At 36.1% G+C, this 25,260-nt stretch overlaps 1 protein-coding gene across 1 annotated transcript in view; it reads right to left on the reverse strand.

Annotated features, from left to right (window-relative positions):
- LOC311171119 (alpha-fetoprotein-like) overlaps window positions 1–23,255 on the reverse strand; it is a gene marked incomplete at its 3' end in the record, with an annotated part of 39,860 nt that extends 16,605 nt beyond the window's left edge. Inside the window, exons 1-10 of the mRNA XM_084233730.1 lie at window positions 23,078–23,255; window positions 21,964–22,015; window positions 21,674–21,815; window positions 19,642–19,853; window positions 17,468–17,600; window positions 13,899–13,996; window positions 12,403–12,532; window positions 6,429–6,643; window positions 3,205–3,337; window positions 1,521–1,618 (exon numbers count right to left, since the gene is read on the reverse strand). Coding sequence (XP_084089856.1) covers window positions 1,521–1,618; window positions 3,205–3,337; window positions 6,429–6,643; window positions 12,403–12,532; window positions 13,899–13,996; window positions 17,468–17,600; window positions 19,642–19,853; window positions 21,674–21,815; window positions 21,964–22,015; window positions 23,078–23,162 — 1,298 coding nt within the window. The 5' untranslated portion in view covers window positions 23,163–23,255. The remainder of the gene's footprint in view (window positions 1–1,520; window positions 1,619–3,204; window positions 3,338–6,428; window positions 6,644–12,402; window positions 12,533–13,898; window positions 13,997–17,467; window positions 17,601–19,641; window positions 19,854–21,673; window positions 21,816–21,963; window positions 22,016–23,077) is intronic.
- Between the last annotated feature and the right edge of the window lie 2,005 nt (window positions 23,256–25,260).

Raw genomic sequence — 25,260 nt, forward strand, 5'->3', positions numbered from 1 at the left:
CTACTACAGAGAGATCTTAAAGATCACTGAAAATTGGCTTTTTTTTTTTTGAAATGCTGCGGATTTACCATTGTCTGCACACAGGAGTTGTATATGTTCCTGATGGAGGACAAGAATAGAAAAACCGGAAAGGAGGCCTCACAAGACTAAAACCTGACTCACACAAGGAGATGGGGGTCGAGGGGAATAACATGACCATTAACCCAGCTGTAGAGGTCGTGACTCTTAGGCACCAGCGCCTTATCACAAGGCAGGAGACCCAAGCAGGATCAGACTGCTATAGGGAGTGGAGCACAGGCCTAAGGGTAAAGATACGGAGATTGGGCCCACCCTGGACTCTCTGGTCCCTTTCTAGTTTTCCCTGTTACCCAACATCGGCAACAAGCAGGCCACTCCACGGAGGAGTGAGCCCTCCCTAAGAGAAAAGGACTATATCCTGCAGTCTCTGCACAGGCACGGGCAGCACTCCCAATGCCCACCTGTGACTATGTTAGGGGGAAAGGATGTCCTGAGCTAATTCCATGCAGGCTTTGTGGACTCTACCCGCACTCCAGACCAAATCCATCAAGACATTGGGAAAGACAAATCCCGTCACCCCAAAGGGAAGGTGGCTGGGACCTGAGGGTGGAGTTAAGCAGCCTAGAGTATTGTTAAGTCCTTTTAAGCGCGTGTGTGAGGACCCACAGTCAGGCAACCTGTTTTGTATAGGGGCTGCCCTGTAACAACTATGCAGGTTTCTCTTTTCACCAGCTCTCTCCCTCTGCAGGGCAGCAGCCACCTGCCTGCCCATGACCTGTACCATGCCGGGATGTCTCCTCACTGACCTCCCTCAGCGGAGGCAGCTCTCCTCAAGGCCGCCCACCTGTGACCATGCAGGCCTCTCTCAGCAAACCTGTCCCTTTCCCTTTCCCTAATAAACCTGTTCTTTAAAAATGACTAACGTCTCTGTCACATGGAGAAACGTGCCTGGGAAACTCACCATGTGCCGCTGAACTGGGAGCTCTGGTGATACCTTTCCCAGAGTGAACCCAAGAACCCCGCACTCCACAAAAACGACATCATTCCCTTTGGCAAATAACTAAGATCATCATTTCTCTCTCCTCTCAATGGTGACAATACAAAATTTGCCATCTAGAACTGACTTGAAACTGACAAAGGACATAGATTAGATATCTTTTGCAGTCTTATTCAAAACCACAGGCAAAGCCCACTACTTAGCGTTCAGCTGTGAGGGAGACAGCCTCAATGAAATGGTGGAAGAGCAGCAAGTACCTGATTGGCTCTCCTACTTCTGGACAGAGGTGAGAATCTGGAAACTCTTCTGACAGGCAACAGATAAACACCCAAATTTATGTAGACACCTCTCTTACCTAAACAAAGATACCCAGGTTATTTTAGGACTTCTTTCCCTTGGTCTCTGAGATTTTAAAGTTGGATGAAGACTCTCAGCAAATCTTGGCATCAGGCATTTTAAAAAAATCACTAAAAAGCATAAATCTGGACAATAACTGGAAGCATACCTGTCATGGAAGTTACCATCTCCTAATTTCTTATGTAAATCACAGTGACTTTTTATACTCTCATGGCTTTCACGAACCACTCTTTGGAACATCTCCTTCTGAAAAATAAGTATTTATCAGTGTTTACCTATCATTGCAACAATATATCTTGCAGATTGTAAAACCATCTTCTATAATAGTTCAATGTAACTGTTTTCCTAAATCCAGGGTTTTATTTACTTGTGTGTTTGTAAATCTTGAAAATCATGTTTTGCTAAAACAGGAGTGAGTGGTCATGTACTTTGTGGAGAAAAAGAGTGGGCCCACAAGACTGATGTTCAGTTTCCCCTGATAATAAACTCATTTGTGAGTTCGAATGGCATATTTTACAAGCATAAGGCAAATCATTCATCAAACATAAAAGAGATCTATAAAAGTAGTTTGCAGATTGAAGTTTAATTGCTCAAAGTGTACATGTGTGTATTTGTTATTTCTAAAAAGCTTTTTGATAAAAACAGCATAGAAATATAGCTATAAATATAGAAATTTAGGTACGTATTAAGAAGTCATGGTTTAATAAAAATATGTACCACTCCGGAATAGATATTAAAGCACTCCATAAAGAGCCATTAAAGGGCATCAAAAAGAGTTCTCAGAGATAAGTGTAAATTCAAAGAGTTCTTAACCATGCAAATAAAATTCCGGTGGACCGCTCCGACTGAACGCTTTAGTAAGAGCACTGGTTATGGTCCTAACTAGTCAGCTCCAGTTGACCTGATCATAATAAGCAGTGTTTGTTACATTGAAAATTTTACTAGTTTCATAAGCTATTTACCTGGGTTCAACCTTTAATCCTGACCTGATTGCCTGTGTGATATTGGGCAAGTCACTTGAACCATCAGAAACTCAATACTCTCATCTATAAAATGTAGTTAGTAATTCTGCCATTATCTTTATTATCAGACTGGCATGAGGATCAAATAAGTCTGGCTGCAAAACTGCCTTGTAAACTCTTCATGTTCCTGTAAGGTGTTGTTATCATGTTGATTATTGTGGAGGCCCATCGATGATGTTATGAAAGTGACAACGTATAGAGATATACATCACCTTCATGTATCCTTCTCTCTCAGAACAGAAAGGTGCTAGGTATACTTGATTCAGCCCATACAGGACAAGAGTTGCCTTCGCCCTTCACTCTACCCCCCAACTCTCTGTAAATATGCAGACCACTGATTAGAATAAGAAAAACCAGAACCAGCTGACTCCTGGTAAGCCACTGATAACTGATCATCTGGTCAGAGATTTGTGAGGCCACCAACTCTTTTCATGCCAAATGCACAATCGAAGCTACTTCTTGTGAACAATGTGGCTTCTGACCTGAATAAGGGCAGTTTCCAGGACTGTTTGGTGGCACAGTCAACCTTCCCACTCCCTTAGTCTGTGCTTTCATGCTACTGCTAAGCATACCCTCACTTTAAAAAGAAGATTGTACAGAAAAGTTTTCATGAAGTATAGGATGTATAAGACAGTGATTGGGCCAGGGATACCTTTGGCTTCAATGAAATTTACATTTCTTGTATAGTGCTTAGAGTTAACAAGACTATACACATAATTATCTTACAAAAGTATGGCACTACTAACATATTGGTATTTTCCTATGTTTGCAATCATTTATGAATAACAGTTTTAAAAAATAAGAATTTACCCCATGACTGTAGCATCCCAGAGGATTTTCTAATTTACAGCATTTTCCTAATAAATTTTGATATATTGTATCCACTCTTAAAATCACTGGAACTGCCAACTCTGGATGCCTTCGTGAATATTCATAAAGAAACCTGTAATTGTATGAAAAACTTTAGAAAGTAAATAGTAAAATTCAGAGGTCATGAGTTTTCTTTCAAAAGCTGATTGTGACCATGAAATGCATTCAATATTTTAACTGACCTTAAGGCATTGGGAAACATTAAGAGACTGATAGAGAGGTTTTATTGCCCGAAAGTGTTGGATAATACTGAATCACCCTGTCTCCCTCTTTTCCACATAAGCCTTTAAACATGAGTAGTCCATTCATAATCTATACATTTTGAGGGATTTAAGAAGGAGAAATTTGAACTCTCGAATATTTTTTTTTTCTTTTTCTCCTTCAACTTTAATGTGAAAATTAAATGATTGTAACAATAACAACAGCATATTTGTTGGATGTCTTTGGTTAATTTACATATGTATATATAAACACACATATATTTAAAGAGTTCTGACTGTGCTGTTTTGTCTAATTCAAAATGATATGATAGCTAAAGTGGAATTTAGTTTTCTGGAGGCTCACCAATTCAGAACCTCTGAAATTTCCAAGATTAAAGTAATAAAAATGTGTTTTCTTGTCATGTTGCATTTGTTTAGCCAGTGAAGAAAAGTCTGTACTTTCAAGGTATAATTTTAATTGCTGTCAGACATATACATGCTCCTATTTATTAAGTCAATTATGTAGTTTGCTCTGAAAGACAATAGTTCCCATCTCCATTCTCTTCAGTTATTCCTCTTCATAGAGTCACTTTTATCTCTTTTAAGAGAGAGCTTATTTTTTTTATCTTCACTATGTAGCATTCTTTTTTTAAGATTTATTTATTTTTATACAAGAACTGGGGTACAGGTCAGAGGCACAGGAGGGTGAGAGGATTCACCAGAGACAGAGCAGGGAGCAGAACAGGCAGATAAACTAAAATACACTGCTAAGGGGAGCAGCGGGCACGACAGGAGAGGTCTGCTGTGTCCTGTGGGAATCTCCCTGGCTGGTGGGGGATCAAACCCACATTGCAGAGGCTGCAGACAGCTTCACAGTGCTGTGCTCAACCGCCTGCACCACCTGGGAGGCCCAGCATTCTTATACTGTAATTTCTTGATCAATTTCAGCTTTTATATTAGCTTGCCAGAGTACTATAATAAAATATTACAGACTGTTTAATTTTAAAAAAGGATCTGTTTTCTTATAGATCTCTGAAGGCCAGACATCCAAGATTGAAGTATTAGCAGGTTTGATTTTCTCTGGAGAGTCTCTTTGTTTGCTACACCTCATGGAATAGTTCTTTATTTCCTTATCAGTTCTTACTTTGTCTCATTTTTTGTTCATTTCTGTATTTCTTTTTCAACCTTATTTCCCACATTTCAAGTAGAGCTATTTTAGATTCTGAAGATGCATATTTTTACATACAGGTATAATCTCACTTGTTCCTTAATCATGTTGGAATCGTACCTTTCTTGCTTCTTTGTGGCTAATGATAATAATGAGCCTCCCCACCACTACTACTTTCAAAAGTCTCTCCATCTTCTAAGTTGTTTTTCTTTCTTTTTTTTTTTATTTTTTTATTTTTTTTATAAATTTTATTGTTATATTCCCCATACAATTGCAGCCCCCCATTCTGACCCCAATCCCTCCCCTCCCGCCCCCACCCCCCTAAAAGTGTCTCTGGTTCATAGTTTTTTGTTGAATTTGATTTTCACTTTCTTATAGTTATTCATTTTCCTGGTCCCTTATTTAAGTTTTCTAGATTCCTGCTATGAGTGAGACCATCCGGTATTTTTCTTTTTCTTTTTGGCTTATTTCGCTGAGCATGATCCCTTCCAGCGCCATCCATGTTGCTGCAAATTGCATGTGTTTATCTTTTTTGAATGCTGTGAACTCTCGAATATTTTTAAAGCATTCATAGAATCACAGAAGGACCCTCTGTTATCTTTTTCTTAGGATATTTAGAATTTAATTGTACTATGAAGATGTATAATAAACAAGAGCTCTGTTTTCTTCAAACTATAAATATTTCACTCATTTTCATATTAGGCAAGAATGATGAATTGTAAAGACAGGAGACTAGAGACAGAGAAAAATATTGGGGCATAGGATTCCTAAATCTTTGACTTGAAGTCAGTTTTACTAAAAAAAAAAAAAAAATCAGTTTTATGTATTTCATTCACAAAATAAAAAAAGGGCTGAGGTTCTTGAGAGATCTGAACAGGGTTGCAGAACCTCTGTTTTCTTACTCAGCCACCTTATTTTACAGTTGGAATGCATACGTATGGGAATATTAAGTGATTTGATAGACATTTCAAAGCTAATGCAGACAAAGCTACCTTAAGACTCAGTCCTTCCAACTCAGAGTCAATGTGATTTCCACTAAGTTGTGTCTACCAGCTTTTCAGTACCAAATGTCAAGTTTAAGCCTAAGTGGCTTCACCTAATATTTACTTTTATAAGCCAATGTTAAATGTAATTTTAGAAATATTAGTCATTGTACAAATAACTTTGAAGAAAACTCAAACTCTTGGGCTTTTCAAAATTTAGTTCCTCCAAATAGTGTTTCACAAAGTGACTCTGGAAATATTTAAATCATAAAACAATATTGTATTAATATTATATATTAACATTAATTTGCCTTATGCACAAATTCATTTGCCCTTCTGAATGGACACTAGAGTTGTTGATTCTCTCTCAGCTCTTTAAATGTCACACTATGGCTTTGTTAACAGTTATTAAATATATCAAAACAGAAATGCTAATCAGGTATACCAATCCCAACCTCTTACTTAGACTTGACTTAGAAAAGTACCTCAGAGCAAACTGTGGAAACTTGACTCCCACAATGTTTTTTAGTATTCCTGTATTTTTTTGTCAACATTTAAAAAGCAAAAGATAGCCAGTCTTCCAAAATGCATTAGACCCAGCACCTAAATCCTGCATTCCCTTGTGGCAGGCAACAAATAGCTGGAGTTGCCTACTTTGGACTCCACAAAGCATCTCCTCTTGGCTATTGTTTTCATTTAGTCATGCATTTACATCATTGACTAGCCTTTGTCATCATTTAAGTTTGCAACCTCTTCCAAAGAATCCATAAATATAATATTCCATCATTAAGATTTTACAGAAAGCTGTATTACTCTTGTAGGAAGTGGTCTGGCCTCTCGGCAAGTTGTTCACATACAAATTGGTCCTCTGTAAATCTGCTGAGTGGCAAGGATGAAAGTTCAGGTTTGTCATCATTTTTTGAATTAATAATGCATTCCCCTTGGAATGGCACTGGGAGTTCACAGCATCCAGCGATTTTGCTTGATAGAATAGTCTGTTTAGAGCAGGTATAGTTCATAAGTTGGCTCTATAAAACATAAAAGGAAGCAATTATTTTTGTTGTCTTCATGCTGAACTTGTTTATTTTTATTGTTATTGGTAGAAAACCAGAAATGAAATTGGTACTTTATATTGCTTGACCCTTGGACAACTGAAAGACCAAAAAAAGAGTCTTTTATAGTGACTCATTCTACAGGAAACCCTCTCTCTTTGACCTTACTCAAGTATCACAAGCTTCTTTTAACATCTCTTGAACAACTTAAGGGGAGACAGATTGTATTTATGTTCTCATGTTTAGCTCAATAAAATACAAATGAAGAATTTTATTTTCTTGGTATTGTTGTTATTATTTTAGGATTCCAGATTAGGAAACATTTTATCTTTGTCATTTATAATATATATCATCATTATATTACTATAATATTACTAATATACTTACATATTTACTTATATATACATATACACAAATAATTATGTATGTGTATGAATAAGCTAGTCTCTGCTCTTAAGGAATGCACAATGTAGGTGGAGATTCCAATAATTAAGCAACAACAATAATGCATTATAATAGATGTTGTAAGAGAAGTATACATCTGATGCTCTGGAAGAAAAAAGAAAGATTGGTAATCCAAGTTAGAGGGAGGGAGAACTGAAGATCTTGAATGGCTAGAATCTTGAAGACTAATGGCAGTTAGCATTCTATTTTTATTTATATTTGTATATAAAGAATCTTAGAGGTGAGAGAGCATAACATATCTAGAATATGATATAAAGGACATTTGGAGGTTTGAAAAAATTTAATTTAGAAATGATGAGTCTTTAAAAAATGAGTAACTGGTAGACTTAAGAGCTACTGAGAAGTGAAATTAAAAAAGATCTTGATAAACAATAAATAGATTTGAGGCAGGAATGGGGTGAAGACAATGAATCTAGAATATTATGGGACACTGGGCTGATGGTAGCACAATTTACTGAAATTGATATTCAGGAGAAAAGAACAGGTTTGATGAGGAAGGCTGAAAAAAGGAGTGTTGGCATGTAGAGATATGATGACTCATGGCATCTACAAGGTACCTACATGGAGATTTCCTCTAATCAGTTGTGACTATACATTAAGAACTGAGGGAAGAAGAAATGGGCTGAAGGTCTGTATCTGAGAATCAGAGAGTAGTAAAGAGCTACCTATGGAAAGGGTTGAGACTGATCAGGGAAAGTGGGTGCTTTAGTCAAACATCTAACATACTCTCTGTGGCTTACTAGAATCAAGTTCTTTTTTTTTTAAAGATTTATTTATTTATGCATAGAAGAGCTGGGGTGAAGGCCAGAGGTGTGGGGGTGTGATAGGATTCACCAGAGACTGAGTGGGGAGCAGAACAGGCAGATCTACTGAAATACACTGCTGAGGGGAGCAGCAGGCATGACAGGAGAGGTCTACTGTGCCATGTGGGTTGGCTCCCTGCCTGGGGATCAAACTCATGCTGCAGTGGCTGCAAATAGCTTCACAGTGCTGAGACTTAACCTCTTGAGCTAGCAGGGAGGCCCAAGTTCATTTCTTTCTCAAAAAGATAGAAAAGAAGTATATTGCTGCTAGACAATAGTTCAGCAACCAGATTGACAGATGCTCTGTCACTTTGAACATTGCCCTCAGATTAGGCATGTTTGGGACAGATTATTATGAGTCAGGCTTAGAAATGACATAAATTTTCTGACCAGAACTTAGTCAGGTGGCCCCGCCCAATCGCAGACAGATGAGAAATGTAGTTTATGATCCAAAACTACTCTAGACAATGGAAAGGGGAAAGGAGTCATTGGCTGAATGACTAACTGTCTCTGATTGTACATGTAAAATAAGAAATGAAAAGGTCAAGAACAGATCTATTGGGAATACCAATTTTTGAAGTTAGTAGAAAAGGGGAAGAAAATTGATGGAAGAAGTTGTCAGCATACAGGCATTCCAAATTGATGAAAAATTTCTCCTGCTATCTCCTGTCTTCTAGAGAGCAACTTTGCAAGTCATCATTGGAAAAATAAATTAGTGCCATGAGTGACTGTTATAACTCTAAAGTCAGAGTTTAGGAATTTATATCCTGACATGACTACTTCCTAGCTTTATGACCTTAGTTAGATGAGCTACTTTGCCTCTTTGTGTGTCAATTTCTTTATCTGTAAGTTGGGAATAAAATAATACTTCTTAAGGTTGTGAGAATTAAATGAGTGAATATTTGTTAAGAAGAAAGGAAGGGAGCCAGACACAGAGTAAATACCAAAGGAAGTTCTTGCTGAGTAAAAGAAATGCTTAGAAATAGTGCTTGGCACATAGAAAGCACTTTTTAAAGTTAGTATTAAAAATAAAATTAAATAAAAAATAAAAAGTTAATACTGCAGCAATTATTATACAGTCCTAGAACATTGACCTTATACTACAGTGAAGTCAAGAAAAGAGAAAGAACCTAACCATATAAAATTGAATTATGCTGACTGGGTGATACAATAGATATGTTATTTTAACTTATATCACTCAATAGTAAAAAACTGTGAGTTGTGAAGCATAATTTTATGATATGAGTACTGATAAAAGTACATAAATTCTAGAAAACAAAACTCATTGTATACAACCCATAAAATGTTCCTGAAAACATTAAGAGAAATATTCTAGTTAAAATACAATTAAATCAACATAAGTAATAGTGGGATATATTATTAAAAAATGAGAGTTCAAATGATATTTTTTTAACAATTTGGTTTGTTTATTTTAAGATTTATTTATTTATTTATTTATTTATTTATTTATTTATACACGCTCTGGGTATAGTCAGAAGCACGGGAGGGTGAGAGGATTCACCAGAGCCAGAGCGGGTAACAGAACAGGCAGACTGATGAAATACACTGCTGAGGGAGCAGCGGGCATGGCAGGAGAGGTCTGCTGGCCATGTGGGACCCTCGCTGGCGGCCGGGGATCAAACTGGAGCTGCAGAGGTTGCGGGCAGCTTCGCAGCCCAGCGCTCAACCGCTGCGCCACCAGGGGAGGCCCAAATGATATATTTTAGCAAAGCTATTTAAGAATGAGTATAAACAAAGTAATTAACAAAATAACTGAGATAAAATCAAACCTGAAGTAATTAATAAAATTAAAAGCAGAAACTCAGGTAAAATTGATAAATCCAAGAACTTTGTCTTGGAAAAGAGCAAGCAATAAGTTAAATAGTTTCCTGATAAAGTTAATTAATTAATATATGGGGAAATTAACAAATATATGGGGAAAAGAAGGTACAATTATGTAATTGATGATTTTAATTATGAAACAACAATATTATCATGCAGAGCTTTATATCCTAAGTGAGAAAATGCTGATGGAGACTTTTAAAGTGAAAATATACATTGTAAAATAACTACAGTTGATTCTCATTATTCACAACAGTTAGAAACACTGAACTCTATAAATCCTGACTCATTGGCCTGAGGGAAAATTCAGGATTAGGTTCCTGCAAGTCTCTGGCCACATATTCATCAACAGATTAAAACATAATCCTATTTTATCACTGTTTCTGTTTAAAGACAGATTTTCTAAAACATACTGTTGATTTATTAACATTGACTCACATTGAGCCATCAGTCCTATAACTCATACCTGAACTAAGTCTATCTAACACAGGTATTTTTTTCCTGAGACACATCATGGTCTTCTTGTATTTAAGAACACTAGACATTACGTGAGCATTGTGCTTGAGGAATGTCTTAAACAATGCGATCACCAATAAAAACACAAAAAATGTGAAAAACATCACATTAAACAGATCACAAAAAAAGGCACTTGTTCACAGGATGAAAGGTGAAGTAAGAGGTAGAGCACTGCCTTGCTCCATCCTAACTCGGATTCTGCACGCAGATATCTAAAATTTTTCACTGCTCTGAGCATGCACACCTTTATCAATGACCAGAAATGTGTTGTGAGTGTTGATTTGGGCCTACAAACAAAATTTGGCAAGTATAGAATTCATGAATAAAGAGGATGATCTAAAAAGTGTTAAAAATAAATCTAAAGCAAAAGAAATGGAAAAACATCGGTCTCTATCTTCATCCCTGCTCCAGTTTCACGGACAAGTTCTTTTAAACCTTCAAAAACAGATCAGTCGCATTACTAAAATTATTTCATAAATTCAAAAGAAAAAAACTAATTCATTTTTTGGAATTTAACATGACAGAATAGCAAGATCTGATAAAGTATGTGTCAAAAAAGAAAGTTCGAGATCAAGCCCACATTTAAATGCAAAAATTTGAAATTTACTTTGAACAATTTCAACTTAAGAAATCTTTATATATAATTCACCAGTGAATAAGTAAAGTGATAAAATCAAATGAGCAATCTTAAAAAAGGTAAAAGAAAACTTAATACAGCTCAGGACCCATCTTAATCAATTTAAACAAAACAAGCTCTAAAATATTGTAGAATAAGAAATTTCTTATTACAGAAGCACTGTCTTTGTGAAACCAGACTCTAAAACAGGTCAATATAGTCTGGACCAAGAAACTGAAATGCCAGACCTATCTATAGTTACTTTGTATTGCTTGTAAATACTAGCCAATTCAATTAGATAACAGTGGATTGTTCTGGCATTCCTGTCATAAAACTATAATGGGAGTTGTTTTCAAATAACCGATTTAGCATAGATAAAGGGGTATTATGTATGTGTTATGGGATTTTAGAGACTGTATTTTGTTTTCCTTAGGATGCATGCATTCTTTTGAACCCTAAAGTTTCCTTTACTTCTCTGCCAAATGCATCTAATCTTCATGCAAATAGGATTCTGATATCTTGTTCTGAAGAACCAGCCTCCTTCTGAGTGTGCAAGATCATATTCCTTCTAGCTAAGAGGTTTGCTAATCAAAAAGCAATTCCCAGAACAACCTTCTGTATTCTATTCTATTTTCTATATTCACAATAGAATTGACAGTGGCAGCTTTGACTTTCTGGGTGGTAGAGATGAAATGAGGTACTTACCCTGGAGAATGGATGCCAAAGAATAGCTGTGATCTGACCCCAACTCTGTTCCTGCAAAGCAGAACTTAGAATTCGAGGAATTCTATTGAAATACTCCAATAGATGACTTGCTATCTTGTTGTTCTCCACATCTGATGTGTGATAATACTAAAATGGTTTCAAGAGGGACTTCCTACCATATAAGACATGGATTTCTCCATGAAATCATCATTAGTTCTTTGTTTGTGCAATTTTTTTTATCATAATGAAAATTATTCAAACATGCAGAATGAGTGGGAACATGACTTATAACTTGTGATTTACTAAAACCGCATCAGGATTTTGACCATTACTATTTTTTCCTTCTTTAGGATTTTAATACTTTACATTAAATGTGAGGGATATGATTTCTGCACTGTTCATACCCCTGCACCAGTTGACCACTCTGTGTCCTATTGTTTCCGCTTTGCTCCAGGCTAAGATGGCTTAGAGGTATATTTTGCAATTCTAGGACTTATTTGAGATTCAATAATGAAACTTAATTCCAATTCGAAAGCAAATTAGAGGTCAGCTCTACAATTGAATAATAAAAGAATAAAGTGAGGTGAAACAGGCTAAGGAAGGAATGAACTGCTGTAGAGCAGGAGGGAAGGAAGGAAATTTTGTTGCATGAGCTGAGAAGAGACAGGAAACACCATCGACTGGTAATATCGAGAAATAATAACCTTTGATTCATTATATGCTACTGTCCTTATTTAAGAATTACTTTTTACAGGCTGAGGTAATTTTAAGAAAATGGAGGTTCTTACCCTGCCAAGCACACATGCTGCTGTGTTTCCTTCACAACATGTCTGATGTAAATTTTGAACATCTGTGGTCAGTTTGGCAATTTCAGAAAAGTCAGCTTTTGGTTGCTTTTTAGTCAGCAGAACCAACTCCCTGAAAAGAAAAATAAGTAATTTTAAACAATATTTGATTTACTTCTATGTTAAAATTAGTTCTGATTTATTGAGTCACCAAAAGAATGGCAACACATTTGCAAAAGTAGGGTGAAGGATATATTATAAATGTTTTTTATTTCTTCAATGATAGCACTCAGTCATACAAAGATCTAAATCACAAATGAACATGATTTAATTCATAATCATGTAAAAAATGGTCATTTTCATCCTTTAAACGATCATTTAAAGAAGTTGAGTTGCTTAGCAGATAATGAAATGTAAAGCTAATGAGTGCTGAAAATTTATCTGACCTGACTTTACTAAGTAAAAATTTTTATTGGGAAGTCAAAATGATACCGACCGTGGCCTCAGTTTCCCTCAGCCAATAAAAGGAAACAGAGTTTGAGGAAAAGGAAAGTGGTTTAATTTGCCAACAAATGAGGAGGGCAGCAGACTGTGTCTGAACGACCACCATCCTACCCTTTGGCAGAGTGCAGGGGATTTATAAAAAGGGGGGAGGTGGGCAAGCGTCTGTGAAGGGGAGAGAGGAAAATTCAGCAAGTTCTTTTGTTGCAGGCATACAGATTTTGGGTGGGTACCAGCTTGCTTTGTCGACAACTGCTGTTTAACTTTCTTTACTTTAGAATGCAAGAAGACAAACCTGCTAAACAAAGAGGAAAATTGCAGGAGATGGGGAAAGATAAACTTGTTAATGCTTATCTGATGGGCCAGGAAGAGAGACCAGACCTTTGTAACTGCATCAAAAAATAGGAGAAATGAGTCCCTTTCACCTCTAACGACAACTAAGAAAATCCTTGTAATTTCTCTGGAAATAGAATTTGCCTTCCTTGTAAACAGAAATGAGCTTTCAGGGAGCCCACAGTTCTAAATTGGGGGAGAAGTTTGGATCTACAGAGGACACATACCTTTAAGGGTGGGCCAGGAAAGAGGCAGTCAGTAACATCAAATTCTCTTCCAGTCCACACTCTTCCATCACCACTCAAAAGAAAATACCTCTCACTTTTTCTGTACTACATGACATTGCAGTCAAAATCTTTCCTCCAACCTCTACTATGCAGAACAATTCATTGACTGCATCTGAATGTACAGAATCTTTTGTGTAGCAAGGAAATGACTAAGGGATTTGAGTGATTGAAGAAACTGAGCCAGAGAGAATGGGTGGAGATGAGGATTGTGCAATTTCATGCAGAGCCCTATGTCCTATGAAGAACCAAGTAGAAGAAACCATGCTTGCACTCAGAGAGATTATTAAACAAGAGGTCAAGTCATTTTTCTCAAAGAGATTTAATCAAAAGTTGTGATCCAACAGCAAAAAAGTCCACAGATTTAAACAGTTAACTTACACTGCTTTTGCTACTTTGTGGTTGAATTTAATCCCAATTTCACATAAATGGTGATGCCTCAAAGATATTTCCTTAATATAGTTCCCCAAGGGTCCTAGCTGTAATTAGAAAAATAACTCATCAATGATATATGGAAATAACAGAAAAGTTAGTCTCATCATTATAAAAAGAAAAGTAAAAAAAAAAAAATTGTAACTCCTCAAAACTAGAAAGTCTTTATTCTCTTATTTAAAAGACATCAAATGCAAAAGTATCATTTACCATCTTTTTAATAAAGTAGCATCTTATTTCCCCAGAAATCACTTGTGCCAGAACCTCAAACATTTGGAATGTAAATAAGAACTAGAAAGTAAGCACATAAAAGTTCAGAGAGACACTAACATAAATTTCAGTAATGTCTTACAGTGGTATTTTGTATTTATTCAAATTTCGCAGTGTCATCTTGGATAGGTTTCCTTCTATTTACCTAAAAGAGATGTTCTGGTTTTGCAATACATACTCACGAAGTGCCTCCCTCCCACGGGTTCACTTTCAATAACATAGAATTCTACTTTTGAAATTCTATTGAAAATAAAATTGTCTAAATAGGTTATTTTAAAATCTATGCATAAAAAAATGCATATTTTGTTGTGATTGCACAATTTAGGGGCCAAGATACCTCAACAGTAAGGTGATAGTTAAGTAAAAAACAGCACATTATTTTATAATTCGAATAAAAAGTAGGTACTTTTAAATCTCTAATTAAAACTAAGTACTAAGCATCAGGGTATCACTTAATAAGGTTAAAAACTAAGCTCCCCAACTGCTGGGGAGCAGCAGCAACTAAGCTTCCCAGCAGGTAGATTTGAGAGACTTGAATAGATAAAGGGTAAGGTTGCTATGGGAACCAAAGCATAGGACTGTGGATTCCTATGAGCTGGCTACTAGCTGGCTACTCATAGGCAACTGTGATCTATTTGCTATCTGCAAATCACAACAGAGCATTCCTTGACTACTTACAGAGAATAGCCTGGATCATGAGGCAGGCCAGGGAACACCTAGGCTGCTGTTGACCTGATTGCATTACTATCTCCATGGTGGTCTCAGGATAACTCTGCCTGTGATTACATCAAATACTTCGCTGATGCAAATGTCTCTTGTCATAGGGTCAGTCAAGATGTCCCCTTTCCTGTCCCTTGTAAAGCTTTGTTCCCCATTCCTATCCTACCCTGGGGACCCTCTTCCTCATACCATTGTTGCATGATCAGCTTTTACTAGCCTGCATGATTTCAATAAATGGCACAAGAACTTCTGCTCAAGTAGCAGAGTCTTGCCTTGCAAACTTGCTCCACGACTTCTGTGTTCTTCAACAAATTTCCTGTCGCAACATAGGATCATCACTTTGACCAGGAATGAATGTGGAAGCAGGGCCAGGACACATTCTGTGTCGTAGGTCAACACCCAAGATCAGACATCCCAGCAAATAACTGGCCAAAATTGACCCCACAGTTATGAAAAGTCAGTGAAAACAGGTTGTAAAGGGGACTTCCAAATCCTTTGCTCAAAGACCTCTCCCATTTAGTCTGGCCCCATGCTCCTTTGCAGGGTATTTAAATGAATCTGCCTCTTCAGCTCTCCACTCCGTATCTGGTGAATTCTTTCATTCCCACCTCATGCCCACCCACCTATTCTCTCCACTACACTAAATGCAACCTATGAATGGAAAAAGGAGAAATGGAAATATACCAAAATTGATATTACTGTGTAGTAGAAATATAAATAATATTTTAAAATTTCAGAGAAGCATTAATTTTTAACTTAAAACATTATATTGGATATATGTTATTTTTACTTTGTATAGCTGCACCTTATAGTGCTATTTTTTTTTTAAGATTTATTTATGCATACAAGAGCTGGGGTACAGGCCAGATGTGTGGAGGGGGTAGTGAGAGGATTCACCAGAGGCAGAGCAGGGAACAGAACAGGCAGATGGACTGAAATACACTGTTGAGGGGAGCAGCAGGTGAGTCAGGAGAAGTCTGCTGCACCAGGAATTGAACTTGTACTGCAGCAGCTGCGAATAGCTTCATAGGTTTGTGTCCTAACCCCTTGTACCACCAGGGAGGCCCTATAGTGCTATTTTAAAGAACAATTTAGAAAATGATACAAAGGCAGTAGTCAAACCACAAAATTGGCACAATAATAATTTTATTAAATAACAATTAACTGTACTTTAGAATTAATTATACATTTAATTATTTTACCTATTTTTTGTATTATATTCATTTGAACTCAAATACCAACAGGTTTACTTCTTCAGAAGCGTCTCTGAAGAATTAACACATAAAATTGGTCTGACGATACACACAATTTTTACACAACTGAGCTTGTCATTTTCTCTGAAGAAGGAGCAAGAACCCACTAAGAATAAATATTTTGGAAGTAGCAAGACTGTAAATAGACAAAGTGAGGTAGAGGAAGACAGAACTCTTAGCTAACTTAAAAGCCTGTGCTTATGGTAACTTTACAGGGGCATGATTCACATTAAGGACAAATTTCCACTGAAAAGTGTTAAGAGTAAGAAAACATTGTTACTTGGGTGTCCCTGGTGGTGCAAGGGGTTAAGAGGCAACCTATGAAGCTATCCGAAGCCACTGCATCACGAGTTCAATTCCCAGCCAGGGAGATACCCACATGGCGCAGCAGTCCTTTCATGACTCTCCCACTCCACCCCTCAGCAGTGTATTTCAGTCAATCTACCTGTTCTGTTCCCCACTCTGTCTCTGGCGAATCCTCTCACCCCGCACACCTCTGGCCTGTACCCCAGTTCTTATATGCTTAATTAGATAAATCTTTTAAAAAAAAAATTGTAACTTAAGATATAAGCAAAAGTTACCAAAAAATACTCACCCACACGAAAAAGCTCATTCTTCAGAAATGAGACATGTCTGTATGGTCATTTGCTCTTAGTTTTTAATTTGTATGAAATCAAAAGGGAAAGAAATGACCATGCTGTTTGGAAATTCAGAATTGGTTTCTGAAGGAATTGGAGTTCACAAGGGGACATGGAAGTAACTTCTGAGACTAGGTCATGAGAGGCTATACAACTTTAGCTTTATCCATTTTGACCTTTTTTTGGCCATATGTAAGCATTCTAGTTGCCCTGAGGCTACAGTGTGAGGAAGCCCCAACTAGCAAGGCTGACAGACTACATGGAAATGTCATCAGTGCATATGAGAAGAAAGATGTTGAATCTTCAGCCCCTGAGATTCTCAAGAAAGATAACAAAATGTTTGTCATTGCTTTGAGTCACTAAGTTTTGGGTACTTTGCTATGCAGTGAAAGCAAATGAAATATAAATATTTATTAGGAAGTAGTAGCTATGTTCGATCATGCTTCTCCAAGTTTAATGACTACACCAATTGTTTGGGTAGCTTGCTAAATGAAGTCTTATTTATATAGTAGGTCTGGAGAAAAGCTTCAGATTCTGCATTTCTTTCAAGCCACCAGGTGATGCATAGGCCGCTGGCCCAGAGTCCACAGTTGGCATAACAAGTCCCTCAAAAACAGCTGGCATACAAATATTTTACCTTTGTCTGGAAACATTCTGTCTTATTTTCTTCTTGACAACATGACTGAATAGTTGTTTCATAGCAAGAAGATATGGTCATAATAGTGGGCCCGTATAAGAAGGGATGCTTTCTAGAAGTTTCATAAATATACCTGTAATTTGACAAATATAATGCTGTATAATTTGGAATTCAAAAACATGTGCTGATACCATTCTTCAAAACTTAGTATTCATTTCCTTTTGTTGACATGGAACTTCAAGAATATTTATGGTGATGAAGGTGAGGTGGCACTATACTTAAACGCATCAAATGTTCACTGCATTAACCAAACATCAGTAGAGAAATTTTTATAACAACTGATGTGTATAGCAAAACTCTGGTAACATTTTCTTTTGGTTAAAAGTGAGAAATCTTTTCTTGGTGGGTGATTGAGGAAGGGGTCATTTGGGATGTTTATCAGATATTTCCAGTTCTCCTTTCTTGAGGCAACTGGTGAGATTGCCCATTCCCACCTTCTCTGAAGTGAAATGACAGTGTTATTTGTTGTGGTTAGTGATATTTGAGTAGAAATGATTTGTTTTATTTGTTACTGCCAAATAGCTTTGGTGGAAATGCATGATTTGCCATCATTTCCTGCCTTTGACATAGTAACATGGAGGCAGGTGTTGAGATGGGGTGTTTGTCAGTCTGTCAATGACTGTGATAAACAGACCTTTTACCAATCTACATTGGACAGATTCATGAGTGAAAAATGAACCTTATGTTATATGAAGTTGCTGAAAATTAGAGGAAATTTACCAACACATTGTAATGTAGCTTATTCTGGGATTATTATTTTTGCTGTTCAAAAACCTAGAAAAGAAAAAATCATCCACAAGCCACAAAAGGGGAAATATAAGTCAAATACTAGAACGGAACCTCATTCATTAGCAACTGCATTAAACAGAAAAGTATGTGTATGCTTTGCATGTTACTCCTTCTTCACTCACACCCTGGGGTCCCAAAATCTGTCCTTGGAATTTCAGTCAAAAGGTTTGTATCAGCCCAATTTGTAGAAACAAAATAACATAACTGATATTTTCAAGATGTGCCTGCATCCCAAGTTATGGCAGCATTCTTGGTAAGTATTAAATTTCACTAAAGCCATTCAATACCTGTTATCTCTATTCGATAATATGCCAATTAAGAACTTATTTTTGTGCTACAGTTACCCTTACAAGATATTCAAGATGGGTCAATCCTTTTCAAATCTCCAAAGGAAAAACTTAAGCTTGTCTCCAAAGACAAGCTTGTCTCCAAAGACAAGCTTTCTAATGATCACAGCCATTTTAGAAATGAAATGTCCCGATTGCATGGCAACAAAGGGTCACACTTGGTTGAATGTTGGGTACTAAAGTCAGAATATAATAGAATCCTGATAGTTGTTATCATTCTAGGATAAGAACATTCTAGGATGAGATAATCTAAAGCTATAATTATGTTTTTGTGTATCCATATACTAGATCTTTTGATAAGATCAAACAGCTGATTTTTCCTTTGATATAAGTTATTATTTCCTTGGTTGAGAATTAAATTAAATTTTTTACTTATAATTATGAGGCACTTATTTATAGAAACACTTTTTCTCTGAATATTTATAATTGCATGAACATAAATTAAAGTTTCCATATAAAGTAACTCCTTAATACTGACTTCATCGTAAATATTCAAGAGGCCAGATTCACTGCCCACATATTTGTATTAATGTATAATCTGAAAGTTCAATCCAAAAATTAATTCTAGGGCCTCCCCGGTGGCGCAGTGGTTGAGCGCTGGGTTGTGAAGCTGCCTGCAGCCTCTGCAGCGCGGGTTCGATCCCCAGCTGCTCCCCAGCCACCGGAGGAGGGTCCCACATGGCACGCAGACCTCTCCTGCCACCCGCTGCTCCCCTCAGCAGTGTACTTCTGTCCTTCTGCCTGCTCTGCTCCCTGCTCTGGCTCTGGTGAATTCTCTCACCCTCCCGTGCTTCCGACTGTACCCAGTGCTTGTATAAATAAATAAATAAAATAAAATAAAATAAAAAAACAAAAAACAAAAAATTAATTCTATAATTCTCATCTAGAGTGGATAGCACTATAGTAAATAGGTACCCAAGCTATTTTAAATTGGGAAATACTCTTCTCCAAAGACAAGGGCAAGGTGAAACGACTTACCTCTTCTTTATTAACATTCGATTCTCTCTGTCCATCTCACAGATGCGTTCAGGATTTGGGATTTGGACTGTATCACTGTAGTCTGCATCATCTTTTTTGTGTAATAGGAAGCACTTATGTCTTGCTGTACTACTTGCATTGCAACAGTCAGAAAATACCTGTTTATCAGCCATTTCTTGGTTATTACATATATGTTCTAGGAAGGAAGTCATCTGGAGGAGGAAATAACGAAGGAGAAGCATGTGTGGTCTACATTTTTCCCCACAGGACAGTTAAGAAAATATTTCAAAGAAAAGGAAAATGAGTACATAATGTACTTTTTCATTCAAAAGCCCCTGAACATGGCTCTTTTGAACAAAAATCCTTTTAGGTTTTTAGATCTACATTCCTGTATGCTGGACTTTGACCAAATAGAATTTTTCATTTTCTCCTTTCCTATGTAATTCTTTCATTTTCATATACTTGAGAGGTAGTAAAATATACATAAGATAAAATGAATGTGCAGGGCCTAAAGAATTCAAGGTATTATTTTTAGAAATGGAATCTTTTGTGTTCAGAGTTGAGCATGCCACCCTCTGACACACCCACTTACTCCGTGTATAATAACTGTGATTCTGAAGCTGTAATATTTTTCAAAATGGCAAAGTCCTATTAAAGACAACCTAGAATTTTTATGGCCATTTTGAGTAACATTCCAGTTTGACCAGATTGCTCATTTACAAAGTGCTTTGGAGAACAGAGTACCCAATGGAAAACAAACAAATGGGATCCTACTTTAATTGGTATGCAGAAGTTTCCAAAATACTTTGAGATTCCAAAATACTACCATTGGAAGATTTATTGCAAAGGCTAAAGAAAATTAAAAAGACAAAGGGTATCTAAAGCAACATCTAGTCCTTCCCTATTACTCCCTTCTAAGGATCTATCATCAAAACTCTGGCCCAGAGAGCAATGTTCTCAATTGTAATCAGCTGGGAACACTGGAAAAGAGATTGTCCTCATTGGCCCTAATTTTAAGGTTTTTTTAACGAGAACTATTCACCAAGAAATAGATGGTACTTTACTTTTCTTGCTTCCTAATTGGTTTTAGTTTGGTTTCCATAGCAATTTATTTTAAGACTTGAACTCTGAAGCACTGTGTATTTTGTGTCAAATAGTCAAATAGAAATGTAATAATTCAGTCAGTTTTCAAGTATCTTTGGAGAGTAGTAAAAGTGTGGGATACTGTAAGCTTCAAATAATTTGCTTCCAGATTTGGGGATAAAGGCAGAAAAAGGTCATCTTTTGAACTGGAAATAAGAAGAAATCACTAGAAAATAAGTGAAAGTAACAACTGGCAGAAGTACTTCATTTAAAATGTGTTTCCAATAAGACTGGTTATTTTTCATATGTCCACTAAGAGTCTAGTAAAAAATAAGTAGGTTTTAGTCTCAAATAGATTGGGGGGGGGGAAATCTATAAATAAAGAAGAAAACTACTCATTTGTGTTTTAAATTGCTACACATGAGAATTATTAGTTTGAAAAATGTAGATTGTAATAGCATACTAGAGTCTATCAAGAAGTTTTTAATTACAAGATAGACATACTTTACAAGAGACAATGGAAATTCCCAAGATTTTCTACTCGCTGGTAAGAAAGAACCTATAAAAACATTTACTTCTTCTTTCTCATATTCTCTTAGAACCTGCTTTTAAATTAGTTTCTTAGTTTCCCAGAAATCTTTATATAGGATGTCAGACAATAGTGTTCTAGTGATAAAGCAGAGCAGCTAACTTATAAATAAAGCAAGTTGGTATTTGAAGATATAATTCATTCTTTTGAGTGTCTGCAAACATTCTCAATTGATAAGCTATAGATTCGTAAACCCACAAAAATTATATTTTGAGTGTGACATGTGTACATATTGTTGCCTTAAAATTTCCTACTAGTTATTTTAGCATCCCTCCTCAAAATATCAATTTTTTGTCATAATTTAGCTAGTTGTTTTTTTTTTTCTAAGACAGAAAGAAGAGCAGAATATGTTTCACCTACCAATTGGAGAGAGCATCCTGCCAATGAATCATGAGACTTGACGTTTTTGCACTTCTCTGTAAGATCTATCAATTCTTTAACTATGGCTTGTACTTCATTATAAGGCAATTCCTGAAGAAACTGAGCAACCATAATGCTAGTGCTGAAACATAACACCATGTGAATTGAATAGATTCAAACCTTTTCCTCCATCATTCTTTCTCATATCACTGCCCCACCTCCACCCTATCACAAAAAAAAGTTAATATGATTTCCAATTTCAGACAAAAGACTATTGATAATAAACTCACATGTCTCTTAAATTCTCCTCCAGATAATTTTGGCTTTTCATGTGCTGCATGGCTAGAAAAAAATTGAGATTTTATTTGTGTAAGAAGAAATTTTCCAAATTGAAATGTTTCTTTACAATTCAGAAATCTGTATTTATTCAGTCATAAATTTCCAGATCTATTTTATTCAGTTTATTAATTAAACTAAATTACCAGAATATATCTTCATTTATGTTTAACTATATCCTGTAGTGATATTTGTATTCAAATATATTGTATAGCTGAAATCTATCATTGGCCTACAAATAAATTACATGTACTTGTGTTGGTATTACTGAATTAATTTAACTTGGTTATTTGATTCTTTACTTTAGGAGTTTACAAGCTCACCCAAGAAATATTAGGAAAATTAAAGTTTAGCATTGGAAGTAATTGCTTAAAGATTAACACTTTGCCAGGCTTACTTTGGCAAAGACATTATTATCTTGAAAACCTCTCCCTTCTTATCTTCAACACATACACATGTTCTCTATTGAAAAGAATGTCTTCCTTCTACTAATAGCTTCAAAGGAGTTTAGCAGCTCACTATAAAGAAACAACTATTATCCATTACATTAACATAAGGAAAGACTTTGGAGATAGCTATTCTAAGTTCAGCTTCCATCTCTGAAATTTATTTTGACTTCTGATACTTAACATGAACTTGAGCTTCTGTTTCTCACTCCATAAAATGAAAATAAGTCCTACTACGTTGGGTGGTTGTTAGGATTACATGAAAGTAAATCTATGAAACATTGAATACAATACCTGGCACATAAAAGGTGCATAAATAGTGCAACTCATAATATTATTCTTGCTACTATAAACACTGTTCTATCTAAAATAACTTAACCAATTTCAAATACAAGTTTGAAATGGTCATTCTCTCACTTTGAGTGGAAGTAAATCTAAACTGAGATCTTCTTCTGTGTGTTGCCTCAGTATGTCCACTCTCTTCCTGTATCTCTTCCACAATTTTCAATCCCTCTGTTAACAGCACTGACCCTGAAAAGATATGCTTTTCCAGATACCATTTTAGGCATATATCGTATCTCCTGGCACATAGAATGTATAGATTGTAAACCGAATTCCCTACCTGCATCTAGTAAACTTCTGTGAAGAGTTTGACATTTAATGTAGCTGAAGAAAATGAGAAAAAGTAGGAGTCTGAGAGTCTTCATTATTTCAGCTGAATCTTTCAAGTGCTCTGATCATTTGAGATAACTGAAGAATCCTTTTATATTCTTTTCAAGTAATTACTATTAATAATTAACCTTTCTCTAGTGAATAATTTTTCCAGATTGCTATGACTGATAAAATTGAAAAATTTTTGACAATGAAGAGATGTTACTGATGGATAGCATTCATTAATGAATACTGGATTTTAAAATGAGTCCTGACGGTCTGTTTGTTTTTTATTTTTTTCAAGATTACATGATGTAGGACTTATAATAATCAATAAACATTTTTGGTAAATATCTCATTTCCTGCAAATGCCTATCGACATGTTCAAAGTTCTAAAGTGGCAGAGAAGATAAACATGTGCCGCCCTAGATTCAAGTTAAAGGTTAGGCCCTAGTTCCAATATTGGGCATATTTTCAAGACCCTGGAGAGAGGCAGGAACATAAGCACTGGGAGTAAATACAAGTAACAGGACCTAATTTATTGTTTACTATGAGTCTGGTTCTTTATATGACTATATTTAGATAGTAAAATTTTTATTTCTTGAATAAAAATTAATATTCAGAGTCATATAATTTGTTTATGTACTCACAGTCAGAAATTCAAGTCTGAATTTGAACCCACATACCCAACAAGTAGTATTAAAGCCAGTTTCCCAACTTTTCTCAATGGTTTCTCCTTTGTCTTTCATCCAGTCTTTGAGTGTAGGGTGAGAATCAGGTAATCACCAATCAAACAAAACCTCTAAGATTTAAGTAAAGCCCCTAGTTTTCAGAAATGGAAGATCATTGGGTGCTGTTTTAACCATTCCTATCCTTACTTTACTCCTTTGTAATATATTGTTTGCACAGAGTTTATTATATGAGGACTCTTCCCATATAGTTGCTGTTGCAGAGTTTTGCCTTTCATCAATTAGATAGTTATCCAGTGAGCAAAAGATACAGAATGACTGCATCTGACTGCTTAATTATGTTATTAAATTGATAATTTTGTGTTTATTGTTTGCTGCAAAAACATGATTTCAGGTAAAGACTGGAAATATCTATGTGTTGTCAAAAAATGAAATTTCACCACACCTCTGATAAGTTGTTCTTCCTTTTCTCAGCAACCTGGGAAGAAAATAGCACCTTATGCAACAAAAGAATATTAACTGCTATAACCTGGGTGACAGAAAGTCATGTATGTAAAGTACTTCTAGTAGCAACTATGTTTGCCTCTGTGGGGGTCCAAATACCCCTTCCAGGACAATGTACTTCATTGTTATATGCTCCCAACATTTTGTTCTTAAAGGTTGTGCATGAATCTTGCAAAAGCTACAAAGAAGGGTGCATTCTTTATATAATTTTTTGAAATCACAAACATACTGCTTTTCTTTTTGCTTATGGAATTCCTGCAGCAAGACTCTGGAAACAGTTTATTGAGGCTTGTCTGCGCATCCCAACCCCATCTCTGTCAACACACATAGATTTGATTGTCCCCCAGCCTCTCTTGTGGAAACATCTGAGTGCAACAGCAGAAAAGCAGAGGATTTGTTGTGTGGGGCTATTCAGAAAACTGCTTGAACAGTAAGAAGTACTGGCATTGATGTAGCAATGCCCCCCCATAAATAGTGATGATAACAGAAATATTACCAATCAATACCGGGGTCCATTAGCTTCAGGCACATGGGATGAACCAGCAACAGACATTGAAACAAGAAAGGTGAAAAGCCAGGGAGACTAAATAAGTGACAAATGCCTCTGACATTTGATTAAGATAGAAGGTGTTAACTTTGATAGTTTTTCCTTGATGATTTTCAAGCAGCCTGATTTTGGGTTGACAGTTTTGGAAGCTGAGAGGAAAAAAAGTAATAAAAAACACACAGGAAGAAAACGGTTTTATTATTTAAATTTAGAGAAACATGTTTCCTTGAAATCTGTAAAGAAAAATTAAGCTGTTCCCATATTGTACAAGGAGAACATGACCATTTTCTTTAAGTGAACTTGGGAACAGACACTGCAAATTTTCTACGACAACCAGTAAATACCTCCATTTATATGGCCTCAACAGGCACACTCACTCAGGTAAATAATACATATTGATTAATACTCTCTAAT

The sequence above is a fragment of the Talpa europaea genome (assembly GCF_964194135.1).
Source record: "Talpa europaea genome assembly, chromosome: 5".
Lineage (NCBI taxonomy): Eukaryota > Metazoa > Chordata > Mammalia > Eulipotyphla > Talpidae > Talpa > Talpa europaea.